We start from the raw sequence: 21,868 nt of genomic DNA, 5'->3' as shown, positions 1-21,868 counted from the left end.
TGAGACGGCCTGGACACAAAGAGGAGGGACAGTGAATACATTAGTAGACGGATGCAATAGAAGGAGCTTCCAGGCAGGAGAAAGAGGGGAAGACTTGAGAATATAGGGCTCACTTATCACCCGGATGGAGGTCAGAACCAGTTTGACCCACGATGGTACAGGCAGGCAAACAAGTCAGGTTTGTATTAAGGTAAATATTTATCTCGATCTGATGGAGCTTGATAGGATCGGCTTGGAAGAACAGGATCATGACGAAGGTCAGGTCCTTCAATGCGACATACAGATGGACCTCTCTTCTGTGCATTGACTCGTGTGCACTCTTGAAAGGATAACCATAATGAGACATGTTAAAACTTGCTGTATACAATATTTTCCGCACTATAAGGCGCACCACATTATAAGGCGCACTAAATATCTGGTAAAATACCGTACTATAGTGGCTGGGGTTGAGTTACGTATCTACCTGATGGAGCTGCGCTACAGCAAATGCAAAAAAAAAAAAAAAAAAAAAAAAAAAAAAGTACCGTATGTCAAACTTTATTAACAAAATAAAAAACAGCTTTGCTCCGTCTCGTCAAAGTCGCCATTATGCGAGTCAGCGTCGCCGCTGTTTTCTTGAACGTCTGTGACGATTCCTGATGTTTTTAGCGCCATTACTTCGGCGACACCAACTACAGTACCCACAATCCCCCTGACTACAGTAACAGAAATTACCGTAATGATCATATACAAGGCGCACTGCCGATTTTTGAGAAAATGAAAGGCTTTTAGGTGTGCCTTATAGTGCGGAAAACACGGTAATTGTATCTATTTGGACCAACAGCAGAAACATGGAAGAACACAAGCTTCACACATGTAAGAGCAACAACACGGATGGTTGCACTGATGAGCAGGGTGGAGAGCGCTCAGACATGCCTGCTCCAACTATGGGATGTATGTTTCACGTCTGAGAAACCTTTATCAGCAGAACACGGGCTGACTTTCAGTCAGCAAGCAGGTCCAGACAGAACAAAGCTGAATAATAGCCATCAGACATCAAGACACAAGATTAACGTGTAGCTCGCTAGGGACTTTTTATTGAAAAACTATACATTATAAGCACTCGATTGGTGTTGGACAGTAGATAATTGGTGTGGCTTAGTCGAGGAAACGGTGTAGGTCTACACTTTAGTTTTTACAGGAGTGCAACGAGCAAGGAGCCCACCGATGTACGTGTTGTTTTTGGCAACCAGCTCTTGCTTCAGTCTCCTGACCTCCACCTTCACCTCCTCTTCTGTCATCGAGGCAACAGGAAGAGACTTCACCTTCTGCAGAAAGTCCTCGATGAGGCTTTCAGCCACCTGAAGAAAGAAACATCATTTTACAATGACGATACACACGTTCTGCGCAGCTATACCGAACAGTTAATGGATCATCACTGTGGTCACCTCGACCACAGATCTCTTCCTACATAACAAACCCTACAGACGTTGATTCAAGTGACATCTTTAGCTGAAAATTACATATGAATACATCCTGGAAAATGCTGCAGAGACAGTGGAGTGGAATCTCAAGAACATTCTGCTGGATACTTTTATGCTTTTTAATTCTTATCAATGCCTTAAACCACAGCGTATGAACATTTTGCATTCCTGATCAGTTACTTCAACCCTCAGTTTAATATGATGAGATCAGCGGGAGTTATTGTGGGAAACTGAGCCGTACTTGTTTGTCTGAGCGCCGTCTCTTGGCCTCAGGCTCCTCGTCCCGCTCCGACCGGTCCCCTCCAGGTTCCTGGAACTCCTCCAGCTCCTCGGCCTTCTCCTTCGCCGCAGCCAGCACCGACGGAGGGAAGGAGGCCAACTCGGCAACGTGGATTCCAAAACTTTGGTCGCACACACCTGAAAACATAAAGAGTTTACAGTTCATTTGATGAGAAATTACAGCCAAAATTTAAAAAATGCATCATCAGCTTCCATGTGGAGCACCGCCGGAGACCAATCCCTGCATTTTCTTTATATTTGTTTTTATGGCTGCATTTTTTTTAATATTTGTTTTTATGGCTGAAATAGGTTTTTTTTTGTAAAATCTGAACATAAAAACAGCTGCAATGAAATGCCATTACAGGCCTTTTATGCTGAATGCCTATAAGGCAGTCTTGACATGGGATGCAAGAGCATGTTAGCATGCTGAACAAAATTAAGTGCTACAACTTTTAATAGTGGTGAGTTAATTACTTTCATTTTTACATATGAAGCTGTTGCTGTAAATATATGTAACGTAATACAGTTGTTGCAGTATTTGGTGTATTTATTATGATAAAATATATTATATAAAATATAATATATAAAAAATAAGGAAAAAAATGCTTCGAGTCCATAAATGGACTAAATTAAAAAAAAAAACATTTGTATAGAAATCCCATATCTACAAAAGTAAAACACAAAATCTATTTGAAAATGTATATTAAACTTTTGTTTTTTTTTATGTGTAGGAAGATTTCTGAGCAGGAACCATGTGACATTCCAAGAAACAAGAAAAAGAAGAAGTGGGGCTAAAGAACATCTGAGAGTGTCCTGAAGTGTCTCACATCGGGATCTTAACAGGTTCTTTGGGTCCTGAGGGCTCTGGGGTCGGTAGGTTCTCTGTGTTTTCTACAGATTTCCTTCACATCCCACCAGCTTGGTCTCTGCAGAGTTCAGACCAGGGCCCGGTCCTTGAGTGCTGCTTTCCTGCATTTTTTACGCGTTTCTCTGCTTCAAACCAGCCTGATACAAACATTTGTGTCATTAACAGACTCCTGCAAGCGATGGGAAGCTGGTGGTGATCCATTTAGTAGAGCCAGGTGTGTGGATGGAGGGAAACGTCTAAAACATGTAGGCCAGTAGTCCCCGAGGACCAGACTGACCCAGCCCTGGCTTAGACGCGAGGTGAACACCTCACACTCTGTTCTTTACGCCCTCCTTTAGCATGTTTTAATGTTGTGGCTGTGTATGAGTGCAGTAAGTCCATCTGACAGACTGATTTTGGAATAGAAGGGGGTTAAAAAAAGTCCAAAAGTATAGCAGCACAGCTAAAGATGAGTGCTACACTCTTTTTTTACATCAGTAACTCAGGATCAGAACACAAACAGCTGCAATAAAGAAGAGACACTACTGAACCCGTTTCATTGAGCTTAGTAAACTAAAAGTGAGTTAACCAAACTAGGCTTATTTTTAGTGATGCACCGATTGTTCGGTAACCGAAATTGTTCGGCCGAGAATGGCAAAAAAACACTTTCGGTGTTCGGTGAAATAAGTGGGGGAAAAAACCAAACAATTAATAACGGCGTTGTAAAATAAGGAAATAGACTGGCCGCTCCGTCCCGTAACGTTGCGCACTACATAAATCGTTGGCCAACCAAAAACTAACCCCATAAGAATTTGACCTAACATTCACCAGGAGGTGGAACCAAAACAACATAATGCTGGGAAATTAAAAAAAAAATAATTTTTTTATGTTCAATAAATATTTTCTACCTTGTAATTTTGTAAAAGATTTTTTTCTTTGAAAAGCATGCCTAAATCAAATGTATTTGATTTATGCAATGGTGAAAAAATTGGCAAAATAAATGAAAAACTGCTGAAGAACCATGTTCGGTATTGTTCGGTATTCGGCCAAGTGTTTATTATTATTTTCGGTTTCGGTTTCAGCCACAAATTTTCATTTCGGTGCATCACTGCTTATTTTGGGATCTTGCTTTACAGCTCGAGACTCTGGAGGAGAAACAGCCAAACTCATAACCCCGGGAACATTTTTTAATCCCCTCAAAAAACCTCTGTGTTAAAATGAAAAATTACATAAAGTGGCTGTTGTAGCCAATTTAGAGTTGTGCTGTGTGTGTGTGTGTGTGTGTGTGTGGGTGGAGGTTGTCATTACATCACCTGCGCACCTGTGGGCATAGGAGGTAATTGTCAATCAGAGGTTAGATAAGGGAGACACAGGTGATCAGGCGGGGGGAATTAGGAGCTGGAAGCCACACAGTTTTTCAACCGTGCAGAGTTTGTGTGGGTCCATATGGTTGTTATATCACCAGCAGCTTATTGTGTTGTTGTTTTGGATAATACACCGGCTCGTCAGCACTCGAGTTTTTGTAGGTGTTTTTTTAAGCTTTGCATATGCAAAATAAAGTGTTGAACGCAGCTCCCTGTCGGACCACTTCTTTCAGAACCAGCATGAGTTGGAAATGGCTTCAAATTCCCTCACATGGCATTTTTTGTGGATAGATTGCCATAACAGTGGCTTTAATAAGCTGGAGAAAGATCTTGTAACCTGCCGTTTACGTGCCAGCTGACTTTTTTCTTTTTTAAAGAAAAAATTTAAATGGAGGTCTTAGTTACCTCCTTCAACTTTTACAACGGTGTGAAAACCTTTTTTTTTCCCTTTATCTTATAAACTTACCTTCAGGTTTCTGGTCTCACCCCATCACTCGCATCATAAATGATCAGTTTTAAAGACAGGAAACTCATTATCCCCCCGGACATTTATAAGAAAGAAAAAGTAACCTCATCCTCCTGTTTTTCAAAACCACACAGCGAACAGGAGGAAAAAAAACTAAAAAAAACTCTGCCGCGGCTGGAAAACCTAACCTTTGGTTTGTTAGTTCACATATCAGTTTGCATCAACACGGGGAGAAAGGAAATGCAGAACTTATGTGTTGTGTGCTGACCTGGTCTGACTCTGTACAGCATTGTGAGGGTGTTTTGGGTCGTCAGGGCCGTGACGTGCAGGTTCTGGACGCTGGACTGCTGAGATGCCAGCGCCGTCAGCTCGTGGAAGTGAGTGGCGAAGAGACAAAAGCAGGAGATTTTGGAGGCGATGTGCTCGCTGATGGCCCAGGCCAGCCCGAAGCCGTCGTAGGTGGACGTGCCTCTGCCGAGCTCGTCGATTATGATGAGGGACTTTTCTGTGGCCGAGCTGCAGGAACGACACAGAGGATGAAAAACAGGCTTAGGTGTGTATTATCTATGCTAGGGCTGTGCGATTAATTGATTTCAAATCTAAATCGGATTTATTCATCACAATCGATGTTAAAAAAAGGAAAATCGATTTTCCTTTTTTGCAGCTCGTCTAGTCATCTTTGTTTGGTCAAGAAAATTGTAAATGTTGTCACTTTACTAAACTCAAGGAGGATTTAGAGTATCTTTCAATTGCACTTCATTCCCAATAGGGAAATTAGTTTGCTATTTTTCTTTAAAATATAATAAAAATAAAATATTTGAAACAATTTATTCCATTTTCTTTTGTAGTTATACCAAAAAAATCGAAATCGAAATTCGGGTTTTCAGAGGAAAAAAAAAAAAATCGGGATTTTATTTTTGTCCAAAATCACCCAGCCCTAATCTACGCACAGCCAAAGTGTGTGTATGTGTGTGTTCCTACCGCAGAATGGCAGCTGTCTCCAGCATCTCTGACATGAACGTGGAGACTCCTTTCACTTGGCTGTCTCCTGCTCCCACTCTGGCCAGGATGCTGTCAATCACGCTGAGCTCCGCCTTCTCACACGGCACGAAGCAGCCGACCTGAGCCATCAGAGCGATCACGCCCACCTGTCGGATAAATGTCGACTTCCCGCCCATATTTGGTCCTGCAGATGAGAGGAAGGAGTTGATTGTAAAAGTGCGTCCTTCTTTTACCTAATCAGCCTCCCGCGACGTCTCCCACCTGTTATGATGTAGAAGCTCTTCTTCCCCTGGACGAAGGTGATGTCGTTAGGTATGAAGGCGGTGTCTGCGTCCGTCTCCATGCAGGGATGCCTGGCCTGCTGCACCTCCATACGCCTGCAGCTTTCATCCAGGAGGCGGGGCCTAACGTACGGGACCGGAGCCGAGACGGACGCCACTGCAAAACTCACCACAGCATCCAGCTGTGCTATGACGTCGCTCAGCACCTGAAGGGGATCCACATAACCTGGTGGCACACGAGGGTTGGAAAACTTGAAAAAAAACCACACTATACAGGACTGTCTCAGAAAATTAGAATATTGTTATAAAGTTCTTTATTTTCTGTAATGCAATTAAAAAAACAAAAATGTCATACATTCTGGATTCATTACAAATCAACTGAAATATTGCAAGCCTTTTATTATTTTTATATTGCTGATTATGGTTTACAGTTTAAGATTAAGATTCCCAGAATATTCAAATTTTTTGAGATAGAATATTTGAGTTTTATTAAACTGTAAGCCATGATCAGGAATATTAAAATAATAAAAGGTTTGCAATATTTCAGTTGATTTGTAATGAATCCAGAATGTATGACATTTTTGTTTTTGTAATTGCATTACAGAAAATCACAATATTCAAATTTTCTGAGACAGTCCTGTATATAAACACACATATATATATATAAATATAAAAATAACGCACGCACGCACGCACGCACGCACGCACGCACGCACGCACGCACGCACGCACGCACGCACGCACGCACGCACGCACGCACGCACGCACGCACGCACGCACGCACGCACGCACGCACGCACGTCCTTTGAATGAAATCAATTACTTAATGGTACATTGGGTCAACAGGACACCGTAGATCTGACCGCTGGTGAAATGGATGTGACGAGACACCGTGAGCCGCATGTGATGAGATTTCTTACCTGAGGCAATGTTGATGATCTCCTTGACGATGGCATTCTGGGCCTCCTCGTACTCCTCCTTGCTCTTGGTGTACTCCTCATTCAGAGAGCTCAGCTTACTGCAGACACGTGAGAGGGGGTGTTTAAGAGTTCAATCCGCTGACGTACAGAGTGGTTTAAGACACCAGCTGCGGACGCGTGGCACAGCAACACAGACCTGTTGGTGAAGCGCACGCCGTTCTTCTGAACGTCCAGCGTGGTGAACTTCTTGTTGTTCCTCAGGCTCTTCTCCTCCTTGCACGTGACTCTCAGGTAGAAACCCAGCATAGCGTTGGACTCCAGCTTCACTGTCTTACCGGCATCCAGACCTGAAACACAAAATATGATCAAACAATGGGCTCAAAGTGTATACTTAGGGGCGGGTGGTTGGCCTAATACAGTTTTCAAGGTTCATTTTCCTTTAAATGTTAAAAAATAAATACATTTTTTTTTTTTTAAATCAACTAAAAATGACCTAAAATATTGGTACAAATAAAGGGAAATCTAAACTATATGACTTAATTTACTCTAAAATAAATAGTAATACAGTAGAGGTAGAGTTGTAGTTGAGATGCCGTTGCACACCAAGGTGAATCTGGTGATCAGCAGTTCTTCCTCTTGTTCATGTACAGTTTTGTTTGTATTTTGCACTTGATTTGAATGTTTTGGTTTATCTGCATGTGTCTGTATGTAATTACAGTTTTGTGTTTATAACAACCTTGTTTGAATAAATACAGGACTGTCTCAGAAAATTTGAATATTGTGATAAAGTCCTTTATTTTCTGTAATGCAAAAATGTCATACATTCTGGATTGATTACAAATCAACTGAAATATTGCAAGCCTTTTATTATTTTAATATTGCTGATCATGGCTTAAAGCTTAAGAAAACTCAAATATCCTATCTCAAAAAATTAGAATATTCTGGAAATCTTAATCTTAAACTGTAAGCCATAATCAGCAATATTAAAATAATAAAAGGCTTGCAATATTTCAGTTGATTTGTAATGAATCCAGAATGTATGATATATATATATTTTTTTTTTAATTCCATTAAAGAAAATAAAGAACTTTATCACAATATTCTAATTTTCTGAGACAGTCCTGTATATGGCATCATTGGCCTTTGAATAATATTTGCATATTGTTGTGATTGATTAAGCATTAGGTCTATTTCAGTGATGTTGATATACGGTGTAATCTGGCTACTATAATGGTAAATAATGCAATTTCAAGTCGATAATTGTCTTTAATATCTAAAATTCACATTTCATCTACAGATTAAGTACAATTTAAATCAGTAACATTTAATATTCATCAGACTTTTCTGAGGTGGAGGGGGGTGTTGGAGCTGGTTATTCTGCTAGAGGACTTTGGGACTAGTTAATAGTCGTGTCAACCCTTAAAAGCACTGGAGTCAATCCTCCAATAGTGTAGAAATAGCAGTAGTAGGTTTGGGCAGTATTACGGTAATACCGTATACTGTCGGTGTCTAAAAATAGCAGCGGTATCATTTTCAATACCGTCATGAAAAAATGCAATGGACTTGTATAAGAGATAACAATTAAATATCAAATAAAAGTTTTTCAATGCCTAAAATTGATTCTATGTCCAGTAGCACTTATGTGTGGTTGAATTTTCAGTTTTACTTAAATAGTTGAATATGTTTTAGCCTACATTTTGAGACTTTCCATAGTTTATGAACGTGATGTCATCACGTGACAGCGCGGAGCGGAGAGAGACGCACTGGGAGAGAGAGGGGGAGAAAGATGGCAGGTCGCGCACCGAGTGACTGAAACGACCTCGAACTAACAAAGTCAATAAAAACTGCAATTCTAAAAAAGCTGTTGGCCAAGTATGAATCTGATTCAGTGCGCAAATTAATGCGAAAGTGCACTTTCCTCGACCGTCGTTACCGCGGAGGATATGAGACTGATGATAACGCACTGGCTGAAATCAAGGCTGAATTCCAGGCTGAGATCGTGAGCTTAGAGGGGCGACACCAGCAGCAGTGGAATCAGAATCCAAGAGACAGAGACACAACCTGAACCCCCACGAAAAAACATGTCTCTGGGAATAAACCTCCTGCAGAAACGACCCGCTGCAGCGGCAGGTCAAGTCGGCACCGCAGAGGAGCGAGCCGGCGCTGAAATAACAGCGCCGGCTCGCTCAAATTGATGTTGTATTTGCAATTTTTTTATAAGTTGCATTTGTTGTTAATAAAAGTTGTTAATATTAATATTAAGCATGTTATGTTGTTATTGTTCAGTAATAGTGTTTGGTATTCAGTTTCTGAACGGTGAAGGCTCAAGCCAACAGTTTGGTAACACCACTTGAGGCTTACGTCATCATTTTTAATTAGTCACGGTAAGACCGTATACCGGGGTAAAATGTGGAGGAAGTTTGACGGTATCAAAATTTGGATACGGCCCAAGCCTAAGCGGTAGTGCAGTCGCCACACATATCTGATCTCAGCTGATGGATGGAAACATTTATAGCGAGTTCAACATCATCATCCACTTCTCTGTGTTATTGTGCTGCAGTTGAAAACAAGCTCATATGGAAACTAGCTGAAACAGGATGGAGCTGATGTTCTACAATCACGCAGGATCAGGAAATAACTAGGTTGTTTTTAGGTCTCGGTCTCGAGCTGAACTAGTCTTGGTCTTGACTTGGTCTGTCTTGGTCTTGACTTGGTCTTGAGACTCTCTGGTCTTGGTAGTGTCTTAGTCTCAGTTTAGGAGGTCTTGACTACAATTTTAAATAGAGGTTATCAAGTATTTATCATGTGGGAGAATCCAGGAGTTAATGGACACTTGATTTTCACCTGTAACGTCTTTCCACCAGGTCGTCTTCCTATCTTAAGAGACTGCAGGGAAACGATGCCGCTAGTGTTGCCTTGGTGTTTTAAGGGTGCAGCTGGGAGCGAGTGCCACACATAAATACATAGATGACAGTTGCGCTGCTACCTTTAGTCGCCATGACTATAAATTCCACTCTAATCGATAAAATTGATTTAATCGCCCAGCCCTGGGGACTATCGACTCTTTGCTGGGGCCGTCTAGCCATCTGTCCTCTTCCTTCATCTGGGCTGTTGTGCAGCATTGCTTCCCAAATTAGCCCTAAATGTTAATCATGAGTTAGGAATATAAAAACAGACATTAAGGAGCCCTAATGAATCATCCTCCGGTACTGGGAAAGTAATTACAGAACATTAAGGCCAAATGACGATGGCCGCATCCACACTGTGTAACAGGGACGTGACCTTAAGTATTTTACGCATCTGTGACCTGTGAAATTGTAAAATTGTCCTCTGACCTGCATCATGAAGAACTTCAGAAGCACAAGTTTGTAAAACGAGCTGTCATTCTGGACTTAAAAACAAAGGGACAGATCGTTAGGTTGCTGGAACAGAATATGTTTATGCAGTGACAACATTCCACTTTTGTCAAGATTTGCATTAGTTTCCATCTAATAGTTGTGTGAAGTGTTCTCCAGCACATCTTATTTATAAAACGGGTTCAAATCTGGCTTCTGTGGTGATCAATCGATGTGAAAAAGTAATACAAGTGTTATTTTACCTGAATCAATCCTCAGATTGTGATCTTAGACCTATTTATTGCAAAACTAGCAATTAATAGATTTGTGGGCACGTGGACCCCATGATGCTTGTATGTTAACCCCTCGGCATGATGGGTACTTCACTTCATACGCTGCTCTTGTCAGCCTTCTCATCCATGACTCTGGGACAGGATCATGTGACCTCCCTGTATCTCCAGAGTCCAATCATCAAATCTTTTGCTTATTTAAATGCAAGGGCAACAGCGCACGTACATGTGATTTTGACATTTAAACGAGGTCTACGTCTCCTTGGCTTTTACAATGTCTCCTATCTCCGAGGTAATCCCAACACGCAAGCTCACTGTCATTGCGACTTCAGGCCTGCGTGACAAAAAGTCACGCAACAGGTTCATATTGGGTCTGAAACAGCAGCTTCATGCACCTTCATGAAGCTCTCCGACAATGGCGTCGGCCCTCAGAGACAGAATACAATGACATTTTTGTTGTTGCTTTTGCATTAATTGGATTTTCCTCCACGCCGGCTGTTTTTGTTTTAATTTGACGACAGAAACATCACCGGGACGCTTCGCACAATGTCCGGTTTAACATTGATTTGGATGCTTTCAACCTCAGTGGTTTGTGAGAAAGAAGGAAGACAATGTAACGATAAATTCCCACATTATAGCACATGACGACTGCATGGGGTTATTAATTTTCTTTGTTTTTTTTTTTTGTTGCACCACACTTAAAAAAAAAAATAAATAAATCAGCAGATGCAGTCACACATAAATTACACAGTCAAAATGTCTGCTCAAAACTAATCTTTAAACTCCGATTAATCGACAGTAGCCTCTTTGTGCGTGCGTGTGTGTGTGTGTGTGTGTGTGTGTGTACGTGTCCTGTAATCACCCAGCTCTCTAGCTGAACTGTTCAGCACCGCTTGCATGCTCTTTTCCAGCGCATCCATCTTTTCTCTCAGCTCACTCAGCACCGGATCGAACGAGGCCTTCACCAGGAACTCATGATGGTCGATCTACGTTCAGCACCATTTCAACAATTAAACACGCATCCCAACAACGTGTTAGGTACAGAACAGCAGTCTCACCACTTAGGTGGGGGGGGGTTTATAAAAGAGCTGAGGAAAAAGACCTGGTTCATGTCCAGCGTGGTTTCGATCATCTCCTGGTACTTGATGAAGTCGTTCTGCAGGTCTCTGAGAGGAGAGGTGAACACCGCCTGCAGCAAAACCTCGTAGCTGCCTGCAACACACAACCACGGACACGACTTTCAATTTCATTTGAAGAAATATTTGAATATGTTTAGATAGCATCATCGAGTTCTCTTGGTCTGCTTTACGGGAGTATTTCCCTCAGCTGCAGAGGACATCGTAGCAGCTGGACAATGTGATAAAAGTAACTCCAGACTTAAAGGAGGAAGCAGTAACCACTGGCATCACGTACAATATTTTACTGCTTATATTACACCAAAACACGATTGAAAAATTCAGAATATGAGCCAAGAGGCTTTGTAAACACATAGAAGAAGCTTGGGTATGATGTGAACAGTTAGTCTGAGAGCAGGAACGCAGCTCCGGGTTGAAACATCACCATGAAAACGTTTTAAAACAGAGAGAGCAGTAAAATCTCATTTGAAAACGCTTCCTTAATAAACAACAGCACGTAATATTAAACAGAAAACAGAACAAACAAACAAATAAAAACACAACTAACTGCTTTAGTTTGGTTGTTATGCTTGTTGAAATGAGGCTTCTTTAAAAAAAAAAAAAACAATGTGTGTTACATAAAAAAAACTGTGTCTGGTTCTTTTGTGATTTTCCCCTTTGGGTCACCGTACAAATGGATTCTGCAGCATAACAACAAGTCCAATATACAGTTTGAACTATCCACAGAGACACCAAGGAGCTGTAGAAGGTCTCAAAGGTGATGGAGGAACCTAATGACAAAGTTTGTTTTTTCGGTGGTTTCTTTGTTTTTAAAAAAGGCACCCTATGTGGTGATATGATTCCAGACTAAATGCCGGCAGCGTATTATGAGTCACAACAGAGTACAGAGTACTACTGGCTGTAGTTTGTATGGAGACAGCTTCAGATATTTGTACAACACCTCCGGTGGCAGGTGGAGATGCGTTGGAGAGCATTGTTCGGACATAATCACGGGCGGAGAGGCAGCCACTGACCGCTCGGTGATTTGTGCACAGTGAGCTGCTCTACCTGAGTACCCCTCCAGGGCCGCGACGAGGCCGGGGATCTGGCTCACGGCCTGGTAGACGCGGTAGCAGTCCTGCAGCGTGGCAGAGTGGCGGTGAAACTTCTTGGCCATGCGGTGGAGATCAGGGAAACGCCGCAGCAAATCCTCCTGGCAGGTCTGTCTCAGTTCAGAGTCGCACACAAAACTCTCCACGAGGTCCAGCCTGCATGTGCACAAACACACACACACACACACACACACACATTTAAAGTCCTGAGCATGCAACAGCGCTTTTACTGAATTTAATATACTCAATAAATGTTGAGGTCTTCCACTGCACTATTTTTAGCCATTATTATTCTATAAAATGTAATAAAGTACAAAACAATAATCAAATATGTAGAATTAAAAGGAAGTTTATCCTCCTTCATCCTACTCCTAAACAAACTTTACATAAAAATCACACACAACTGTGCTCCTATCACATAAATACTGACTTGAATCAGCTGGACTTGTTAACTAAAACTACAGATCCCAAAAGTTAATTCCGGTCACTGTATTATTACCTCTCTTCTATTTTCGTTTTGTCCATGAGTGGCTGTTTGATCCACTGGTTGACGAGCCGCTGCCCCTGCGGGGTCCGGCACTTGTTCAACAAACCGGCCAAAGAATGAGCCCCGCTCGTGTCATCGGGAGAACCCTGAAGGGAGAAGAACTCAAACACGTTAGAGCTTTTCAAAGATGCATAGAAAAGAAAGAAAGAAAAAACTCGACTTAAAATCAATTTTGATACAGGTATGAGGTGGGTGCCTGACTCTCTGCAGGGGAGTATTTTTAACAAAATATTGGACTGGACCCATATGAGACTATAAGAAATGCATTTATATGCATTTATATGCTGACTATGTGAACGTGGGTCTGGGACAGCCTGCGGGACTCACCTGAAAGAGATTAAGCGCCCGGACAGCAGCGTTGTCCAGCCTCATGTACTGACCCAGGTCCAGAGGGGTGAGACTAAACGAGTTGAAGTTGGACTCATCAGAGAGCAGCTCCAGGAAACGCACCACTGCAGCCAAACATGACATGGCCACCTGGGAATGAAAACACACGTCTCTTTTTAACTCTTCAACTCTTCCACTGTTGTCTGCTCGTACATAAAGAGGCCAGAACCGAAAACAAAGAGCATAAAAGAGATGCAGGGGTTAATTGATTTCAGCATGTGTATACTGGTACATGGCAACAAACACAGCTCCCTTATTATTATGCCATTATAAAAAATAAAAAAACCTATATACACAACTCGGGCCTTCGCTGGCAGCATCTTAATGTTTCCTTGAATGAATGAATGACTGAATAGTCTTTATTTCGGTCTTAAGCCTTGTACAAGTTATTTTACAAAACAAAATGAAAAAAGTAAAATAAACATTGCTTTTGCCGAAAAGGTGTAGGCTGAAGCCGTAGCTTATAGTGCCTACCCTTTTTATCTTGTGATCAGCTTAAATCTGAAACATTAGCATTAATCCGTGGAAACAAACAATGCATAAAGAAGACAAAAAATAAATAAGACAAAATATAAAATTGACATTCTAGAATGTTTTTGATAATATACTTTATAGTTAGTTTTATATTTATTTACAATATTTTCTTTAAACATTTTCTTGAACTTGTAGATAGAACTGCACATTTTTAGGTCGTTGTCACAACTATTCCATATTTCTCTAGCCTTAATTGATGTACATCTCTTTTTAATATTGGTTCTTACTGTCGTCATCTCAAACATGAGTTTCCCCCTCAGGTCATAGTGGGTTTCTTTTATTTGGAACAATTCCTGAATGCAGTTTGGAAGCAGTCTCTGCTGGGCTTTAAAGGCAAATAAAACAGTTTTCTTCTCTACTATGTCATGGAATTTTAGAGTATTATATTTAATAAAGAGATTATTTGTTAGTTCATAATAGTCAGATCTATTAATTATCCTTAAAGCTCTTTTCTGTAGTAAGAAAATAGGGTTTGTATTTGTTTTATAGGAGTTACCCCATACCTCCACACAATAAGTCATGTATGGAACTATGAGTGAGTTATACATCAAAAACTGTGCTCTTTGACAGTAGATATAATTTGTTTTATTTAATACTGCTAGGGTTTTAGACATTTTAGATTTTACACTATTTATATGTGATTTCTAGCTAAGTTTATCATCAATTATTACCCCTAGGAACTTATTTTCGTATACTCTATTTCCATACCACTAATTTTAATTGTTATTTAATTATTTATTTTTCTATTGCCAAAAATTATTAACTTAGTTTTAGTTAGGTTTAAGGATAACTTATTGATATCAAACCATGCCTTCACATTTTTCAGTTCTCCTTCCACCACATTCAGCAGCTGTTCCAAATTCTTCCCTGAACAATAAAGGTTTGTGTCGTCAGCAAACAAGACACTTTACAGATAACATTTGTATATAATATGAACAATTTAGGACCTAGCACGGAGCCTTGTGGGACACCGAAGGTGACTCTTTCTAGTTCCGATTTTACATTATTTAATTCAACATATTTACATCTATCAGCGAGATAACTCTTTATCTATGAATTGGCAATCCCTCTGACACCATATCTCTCTAGTTTATTTAATAAAAGATTATGATCTATAGTATCAAATGCTTTCAGGTCAATAAACACCCCCACTGTATATTCCCCTTTCTCGATAGCAGTTGAAATTTCCTACTAGTTCCATCACAGCCATTGAGGTTATTACCTCTTACCTCTGAACCCATATTGATTATTGCTCAGCAGATTGTGTTTATCTATGAATTTATCAAGTCTATTGACAAATAATTTTTCTATTTTTTTTGAGAATTGAGACAGTAAGGAAATTGGTCTGTAATTGTTGAAAAGGTGTCTATCTCCGTTTTTGAAAATGGGTATTACTTTGGGGGTTTTCATTTTCGTAACGTTGACCATCTTCAGCAGTATGATGCTGGTCCAAGTGTTGGATTAAGTATGTTGTCTCAAATGCTTTTGTAGGTGTTACTCCACATTATTTGTTTGCCTTACAGGCTGCACAAATACTTTCTTTTTCCACCAATTAATCATTTGATGCATGTACTGAACGAAAACATAGAAATAAAATATCAGCCAAGCTCAGCTACTAATACTGGCCAATGCCAGTCAGGGCCAATCAGACAAAAGAAAAAGGTGAATTCTCATCACCACTTGATCAACTGATGCATATTTAGTGCCTGTCCTGCATGCAGTTTTGTTTGTTTTTTTTTCCTTCTCTTGATCACCTGCTTGTCCAGCTCGGGCAGAGTGTTGCTTGCCACCGTCTCTCCTTTCTTGGTTCTCAGCAGCCTGTTGAGATCTTGGACGATGTCCTTGCTGCTGAAGTCCGCTCTCTTTTTGTCTGAGACCAGTATGCCACCACGCTGTACTACCTGCACGGGGAACAAAGACAGAGAAGTCGTTAGTCGCTCATCAAGGCTATTCGGATATCCTTTCACGTCTGTGAAAGTGTGTGTAACTTAGGGGTGTAACGATACACTAATCTCACGATACGATACACGATATTGAGGTCACGATAACGATACGATATTATAGCAGTATTTTTTAACAACCTTGCATGAGGAACATATGACTGGAAATAATTGTATTTTATTTGAAAGACACAAAATACAAAACAATGCTGTGCATTTGCCCTATTGTTCCAGTTTGTAATGCTTTATAACTGTTTAAGAGAAAGCCAGGCCAACCATTTTCCACAAACTGAACTAAAAGTAAATGTCAGGTTTGCATTATGCATCTTCAGTTTCATACAAGTACAAATATTTTGCCACAAACTGAATAGTTTCTCTCATGTATGATTTGACTTTTTTCTTTCTAATTTAACAACTAAAATTAAATAAATAAATAAAAGTAAATAAATACATACAAATTTACATAATGAAAAAGATGGATTCATGCTCACCTTATAAGTGTAAGAGGAGATATGTTTTTGTTAAGAAGGTTATTATTTTATAAATATATTCTTTATATTCTGATGTAAATCAGGGACTATAATGACACTAGTCAGTTTATCTGTAGTGATTAGTCTGTTTTAGATTGGGCGGAGTGATACGCCACAGTACGGCACTAGGTGCTGTGTTGATGTTCTAAAATCCTACGCTGTTGAGCGGACATTAGAGTACACTCCAACTTGGAAGAAGTTTTCCCCGTGTTTATCCTACTCACGACCCGAAAAAGGTTTAATTTAATAAGGTAAGGCTTAACACTACACCAGACTTAAAAGTTCAGAGCTCAAAACCCTGCAAGAGTCCCGTGATCGGGACCGCAAAAAGGTACTACTTTCTTCTGAGCGTAGTAGGATTTTGGTCCGCGGGTCGAGGCGCGGTCGGATGCGCGTTTCTAGTCAAAACAATAGATTAATATTAATAACCCAATATCGCGATACACTTTGTCACCTCCACGACACGTTTCGTTTTTGTATCGCGAAATTTCGTGGCACGATATATTGTTACACCCCTAGTGCTGTGGTTTGAGTGGTACTTCATAAAACCAGGGCTAAGTCAGCCACATCTTAACTGATTGAGAGAAACTGGCCCATTGAAACTTGTGGTTTTAGGGACTTGCTGAACATATAAGTGAGAAATTTAATGCAGAAGGCACCACCACCGCGTCGCAACTACATACCTCCCGCAGCTTGTTCCCATCAGTGTTGTTTTCACCCTGAATTAGCAGGCACTCTTTAGGGCTGATCTGGACCAGCAGGGACTCCAGGTTGGAGAAGATCTCGTTATCTGGAAATTCACACACTCCCATCGTCCTCTGGGCTGCATCCACATAACCGACGCCGACCACACGCTGTCCATCAGCTGCCGCTGCAAACCGGACCGCTACAACTCCGGCACAGCCCTCCGCTCCGGTTCCACTGCCGAACAGAATCTCCTCAAACTGAGTCAAGTTTCCAGGAGATGCCTGTATTTTGAGGAAACAGGGGGATGAATATTAAGAGGATCTCCAGGTGCAAAACACAGGTACTACCATTCATGGTACATTTTTTAGGACTGCCACTAACATGTCACTCCCAGTACCTTGTACTCGATCCTCCAGTCCTGCTCCTTGCTGCTCTTGCTGTGGTTCCTGTACACCTCCACCCGGTACTGCCTCACCAGCAGCAGGTCCTTCACAAAGGCCTCAAAGTTCAGCTTGCTTAAGATCACACCCTCCAGCTTCCGACTTCCTGTTGACCAATGCAACACCACCAGATCAAAAATTACCCTTACAGATCCAGCCTTATATTCATGAGTGATATGTGTGGGTTATGAAAGATCTGCGTGTTCATTTGTCTGGTGCACCATAAGAAAATTAGTGAACAGAATCAAAGTTATTACAAGCTTTATTATATCATGCACAATGTTTTCCAGCCAGAGGTACACCTTTCTCAAACCACAGAGGTAGGAAAAAAATGCATCCGGTGGTGGTCATTGATTCAGTTGTATTTATACTAAAAATGGAGGTGTTCTTTGTACGTGAACCCCATCGGTGGAGCCAGCTGGCCAACATATCAGACCTTCAGCCGTATATTGTATTTCTGTATTTCTTTTTTATTGTGACCTGCCAAGGGACTGCAGATGCAAATTAGCTTAAAGCTATAATCTGGTACAGTGCATCAGATGGCAACATTTATGTTTTAACTGTACACTGTCCCTTTTTAAATAAAATTGAATTGAATATCCCTGTTTATTGCTTCCTAGTACTTAAGATGTCAACCCAGATATCGGATGAGACACATCAGTGTTAAAACATATGTTTCTCTTCATTGTCTTCACCTAAAGAAACACTATTTAACAGCCTAGTCACAAAAACAGGAGTTGACCCTGCAAATAGAGAAAAAGCACCAGTGTATAATCTTATAGAAAAACCCTTCAAACCTTTAAACAATTTCATAAAATCCTAACAGTTACATTAAAAGCATGGTTACTTTGATACAAATATGGCCTAAAAGGTAAAAAATGCACTCATTAGATTACATTAGAGCCCTAAATGTGTGCCTATATTTTCTGCAAATAGGCGTATTAACTGACAGGATGAGAAATAATTGCAGTTCGTAGACATATTTGCAGATATTTAGACTGCATCCTGTTGTCAAAAGCGACGAAACTTCGCTTGCTTGTAAAAAATAAACACATATATCGCAGTTTATAATCTACAGCTATATGCATGGGTGCACAGCTAAACCGGTGCATGCTCTCGCTACCTGATCCCAAGTACTTGATGACCCCATTCGTCTTAAAAACCTCCTTCGCAGCAAAGATGGCGTCTTTCCCGTGGACGGTGTAGTAGTCGTTGCGGTCAAAGATCCGAAACGTGGTGTCCGGCTTCTCCGGCATGGAGAAGATAAAGTTGAGGAAGCCGTGCTCGGCCGCGCTGTCCATGGACAGGTTCTGCTTCGGTTGCACCGCCATGCTGGAATCTCCCGCCAGAGACGGAGCCGAACAGGAAGCTACGTCATCTGGCCGTCGTGGTTCTGGTTCCCATGGAAACGGCGAGTTTGATTTGGATTTGCTCGTTAATTAACTAATGCCGCGTTCCATTTGTCCTCGGAAGTGGGGATTTCCTAGTTCCCAGTCGGAATTTTCAACTGGAACGCCCCTCGAAGTGGGATTTCCCACTGGGAAAGTGGGAGAGTCTTCACCACCCCCGAGTTCACATTCCAAGATTGCTGCCCCGGTTGTAAACAGTAGAAGAGAGCTCCGTAAAAATTCGTAGCACTTCATTCTAGTTTTGGTCACACTAAACCAGTCGTATACAAGTATTGTTCGGCATATATATGCTGCTATAGTGTAATTTACATTTTTCATGTGGTATATGCGAACTACAAACTTGTTTACCTACTTTGTAACTGGAACTGGATAACTCGGCTGTGACGTCATTCCCAGTTCCGCGTTCCGACTTCCGAGGTTAAATGGAACGCAGTCTACAGGTTTTCCTGAAAAGTATAAAGAAGGTCTCATAATGCTCATTCCGAAAACAACAAAAAAAACTTACTTTTAATTGATCATTGGAGACCTATATGTCTTCTCAATAATGATTATAAGATTATGGCTTTAATACTTGCCAATAGAATTATTGATGAGGAGACAGTTATGAAAAACAGATCTACCATCTCTAACAACATTAGACTAGTTTTAGACATATTTGCAGGATTTTTATAAGGCCTTTGACACAATCAAACATACATTTAACTTTCATTCCTTGAAAAAATTTGGCTTTGGGTAATTTTTTGTTAAGCTGTAAAAACTTTACATTCTAACGGCAATAGTACCATTAAAATGCCAAATGGCTCCACCCCTAGATTTGACCTGAAACGTGGTATTCGCCAAGGATGTCCCATCCATCCATCCATCCATCCATCCATCCATCCATCCATCCATCCATCCATCCATCCATCCATCCATCCATCCATCCATCCATCCATCCATCCATTTTCTATACCCGTTTTATCCTGTGCAGGGTCCCGTGGGTCTGCTGGAGTCTATCCCAGCTCATCACAAGTGAGAGACAGAGGTCCACCTGGACAGGTCACCAGTCCATCACCCGGACAAGGATGTCCCATCTCACCATATTTCTTCCTACTTTGTTCACAAATTTTAAAACTCATATCTCCAATAGTGCTGTACAAGGAATCACAATAGCTAATAAAGACCTTACCATCAGCCAATTGGCTGATGACAATACCATTTTTTTAAGAAATGCAAACCAGATTTATTTCTTTTGCCCTTTTTAATTTGCTTTTTAATTTGGTATGTTTCCTACCAGTCAAGAGCCCGGACACACTCCCCCCATTGACTTGAATGAAAAGTGTGTCCAAATTCCTGACCGGCAGTGCACATATTTTCACATTTTCCTCTTTTCCTTTTTATTGTAAGTTCTCAATTTTAAATTTCTTTCCCCCTCCCCTTCCTTTTAGCTGTCCCTTACTTATGGCCGCCATCCGACCCTTAGGATGTGGCCGGCCCGATGGAAGTCATGGGGAGCTGACTTAGAAGGAAATACAGTTGTTTTTTTTATCCTGGTGTACTTAAATTAGTCCATTCAGATTCAGATTTTAAAAGCAAATATTCAAATCAATCAATTCAGGTTCAAATCGAATGATTTACATTCAGATATAAAGAATTCAAATTCACTTCCTACTACTGCCACAAGATTTATCCCCTACATTTCCCCATTTCCTGCCTTCGATGGCCGGCCGAGAACAAGAACACTTTTTTAATTTTTTTTACTAATTGTATTATTTAAATGTAAGGAAATAGCAGCATAAGTCAATCGGGATATCCCTTAGGCTTTTGGTAATTAGTACCCTTTTAGCGAAAAACCTCTCTGTAGCCATTGGTTTAGTTTACTTTGGGTTTTCTGTATAATTGGAATTAAAATTAGAGGAACAACTTAACTTTTGGTCTTTGGAAATTAAAAGTCCTAAGTATGTGACTTCATGTTTACCAGGGATATTACATGTAATATTTGCTGAGCAGTCTTTAATTGCTAATTGCCAATCACATTTTTTTAAATGGATAAACCAGAAACCTTTGGAAAAAACACTAATCACATCTAAGGCATCTTGTTCTTTTACTGCTTTGTTTGTCTGTTTGTTAAATAAAAAATAGAAAGAAAAAGTCAGCTCCCTAATTCCTTCTCATTTTTCAGTTTCACTCATCATTCAATTCAGTTTTTCTCATGGATCTATTATAAAACGGTTTTTCTATTCAATCTTTTGTGCCGCACATCCGGGCCCTTCCGTCAGGCAAAACTAGTCGAAAGCAGATGGGAAGAAGTCGATTTTACGACATTACACGCTTCACTGTTTCTACCTGGCGTAAACACCAGGAGGGGTGATGTCCAGCGACCAATGGCCCAACGCTCATGTTTGCATATAAATAAATAAAAGAAATCACAACAAGAAGAGTAATTATGTATTAAAATGATGTTTGACAAGGCAGCCGCTTGTGTGTCGCCTTTGGAGGCTCCCAGAAAACGACCAGCGAGATATTGCAGCATAAACATGGTGTAGTGACAGGGACAGTGACGTCTTCTGTTGGATTTATAGTTGTCCAGATTAAAAGGGATGATGCTCTTCATGTGTGCCAGTTCAATCCTTGCAAAGAGCTTTGTCATGCCTGGGGTGAGAGCAACCGGTGAGAACAGCTGGTGTTTGTTGTAGAGAGATAGAAATTATCCAACACCACCAGCTGGTGACCTGAAACTATTTTGTCCAGTTTCTTTTAAAAAGCATGTTTGCCACATTTCTGTATCAAATTGTCAACCTAAATACCTTTTATAATACTTTCATCATTTCAAATGACAGGTGATAAAATGCAAAGAGGTCTGCAAGAACTTTCTTTTAGTATCAGATTAGGTATCATACTCAAATGATAATATGCTCTATAAATGGAAATTACGAGGTGA

The 21,868-nt window shown here is 40.6% G+C and overlaps 1 protein-coding gene across 1 annotated transcript; it reads right to left on the bottom strand.

Moving 5' to 3' along the window:
- Nucleotides 1-987: 987 nt before the first annotated feature.
- Nucleotides 988-18,883, bottom strand: msh2 (mutS homolog 2 (E. coli)). Its single transcript, XM_061708752.1, has 16 exons — nt 18,663-18,883; nt 17,497-17,645; nt 17,096-17,380; nt 15,697-15,843; nt 13,349-13,498; nt 12,974-13,107; nt 12,431-12,630; nt 11,350-11,459; nt 11,110-11,233; nt 6,819-6,969; nt 6,623-6,720; nt 5,683-5,928; nt 5,401-5,605; nt 4,688-4,935; nt 1,705-1,880; nt 988-1,340 (listed from the first exon to the last, which is right to left on the bottom strand). The coding sequence occupies exons 1-16, from the start codon at nt 18,868-18,870 to the stop codon at nt 1,161-1,163; spliced, it is 2,811 nt and encodes a 936-aa protein (XP_061564736.1). The 5' UTR covers nt 18,871-18,883; the 3' UTR covers nt 988-1,160.
- Between the last annotated feature and the right edge of the window lie 2,985 nt (nt 18,884-21,868).

Source organism: Cololabis saira, chromosome 19 (genome assembly GCF_033807715.1).
Source record: "Cololabis saira isolate AMF1-May2022 chromosome 19, fColSai1.1, whole genome shotgun sequence".
Taxonomy (NCBI): Eukaryota; Metazoa; Chordata; class Actinopteri; order Beloniformes; family Belonidae; genus Cololabis; species Cololabis saira.
This window is presented reverse-complemented; position numbering and strand designations above follow the sequence as displayed.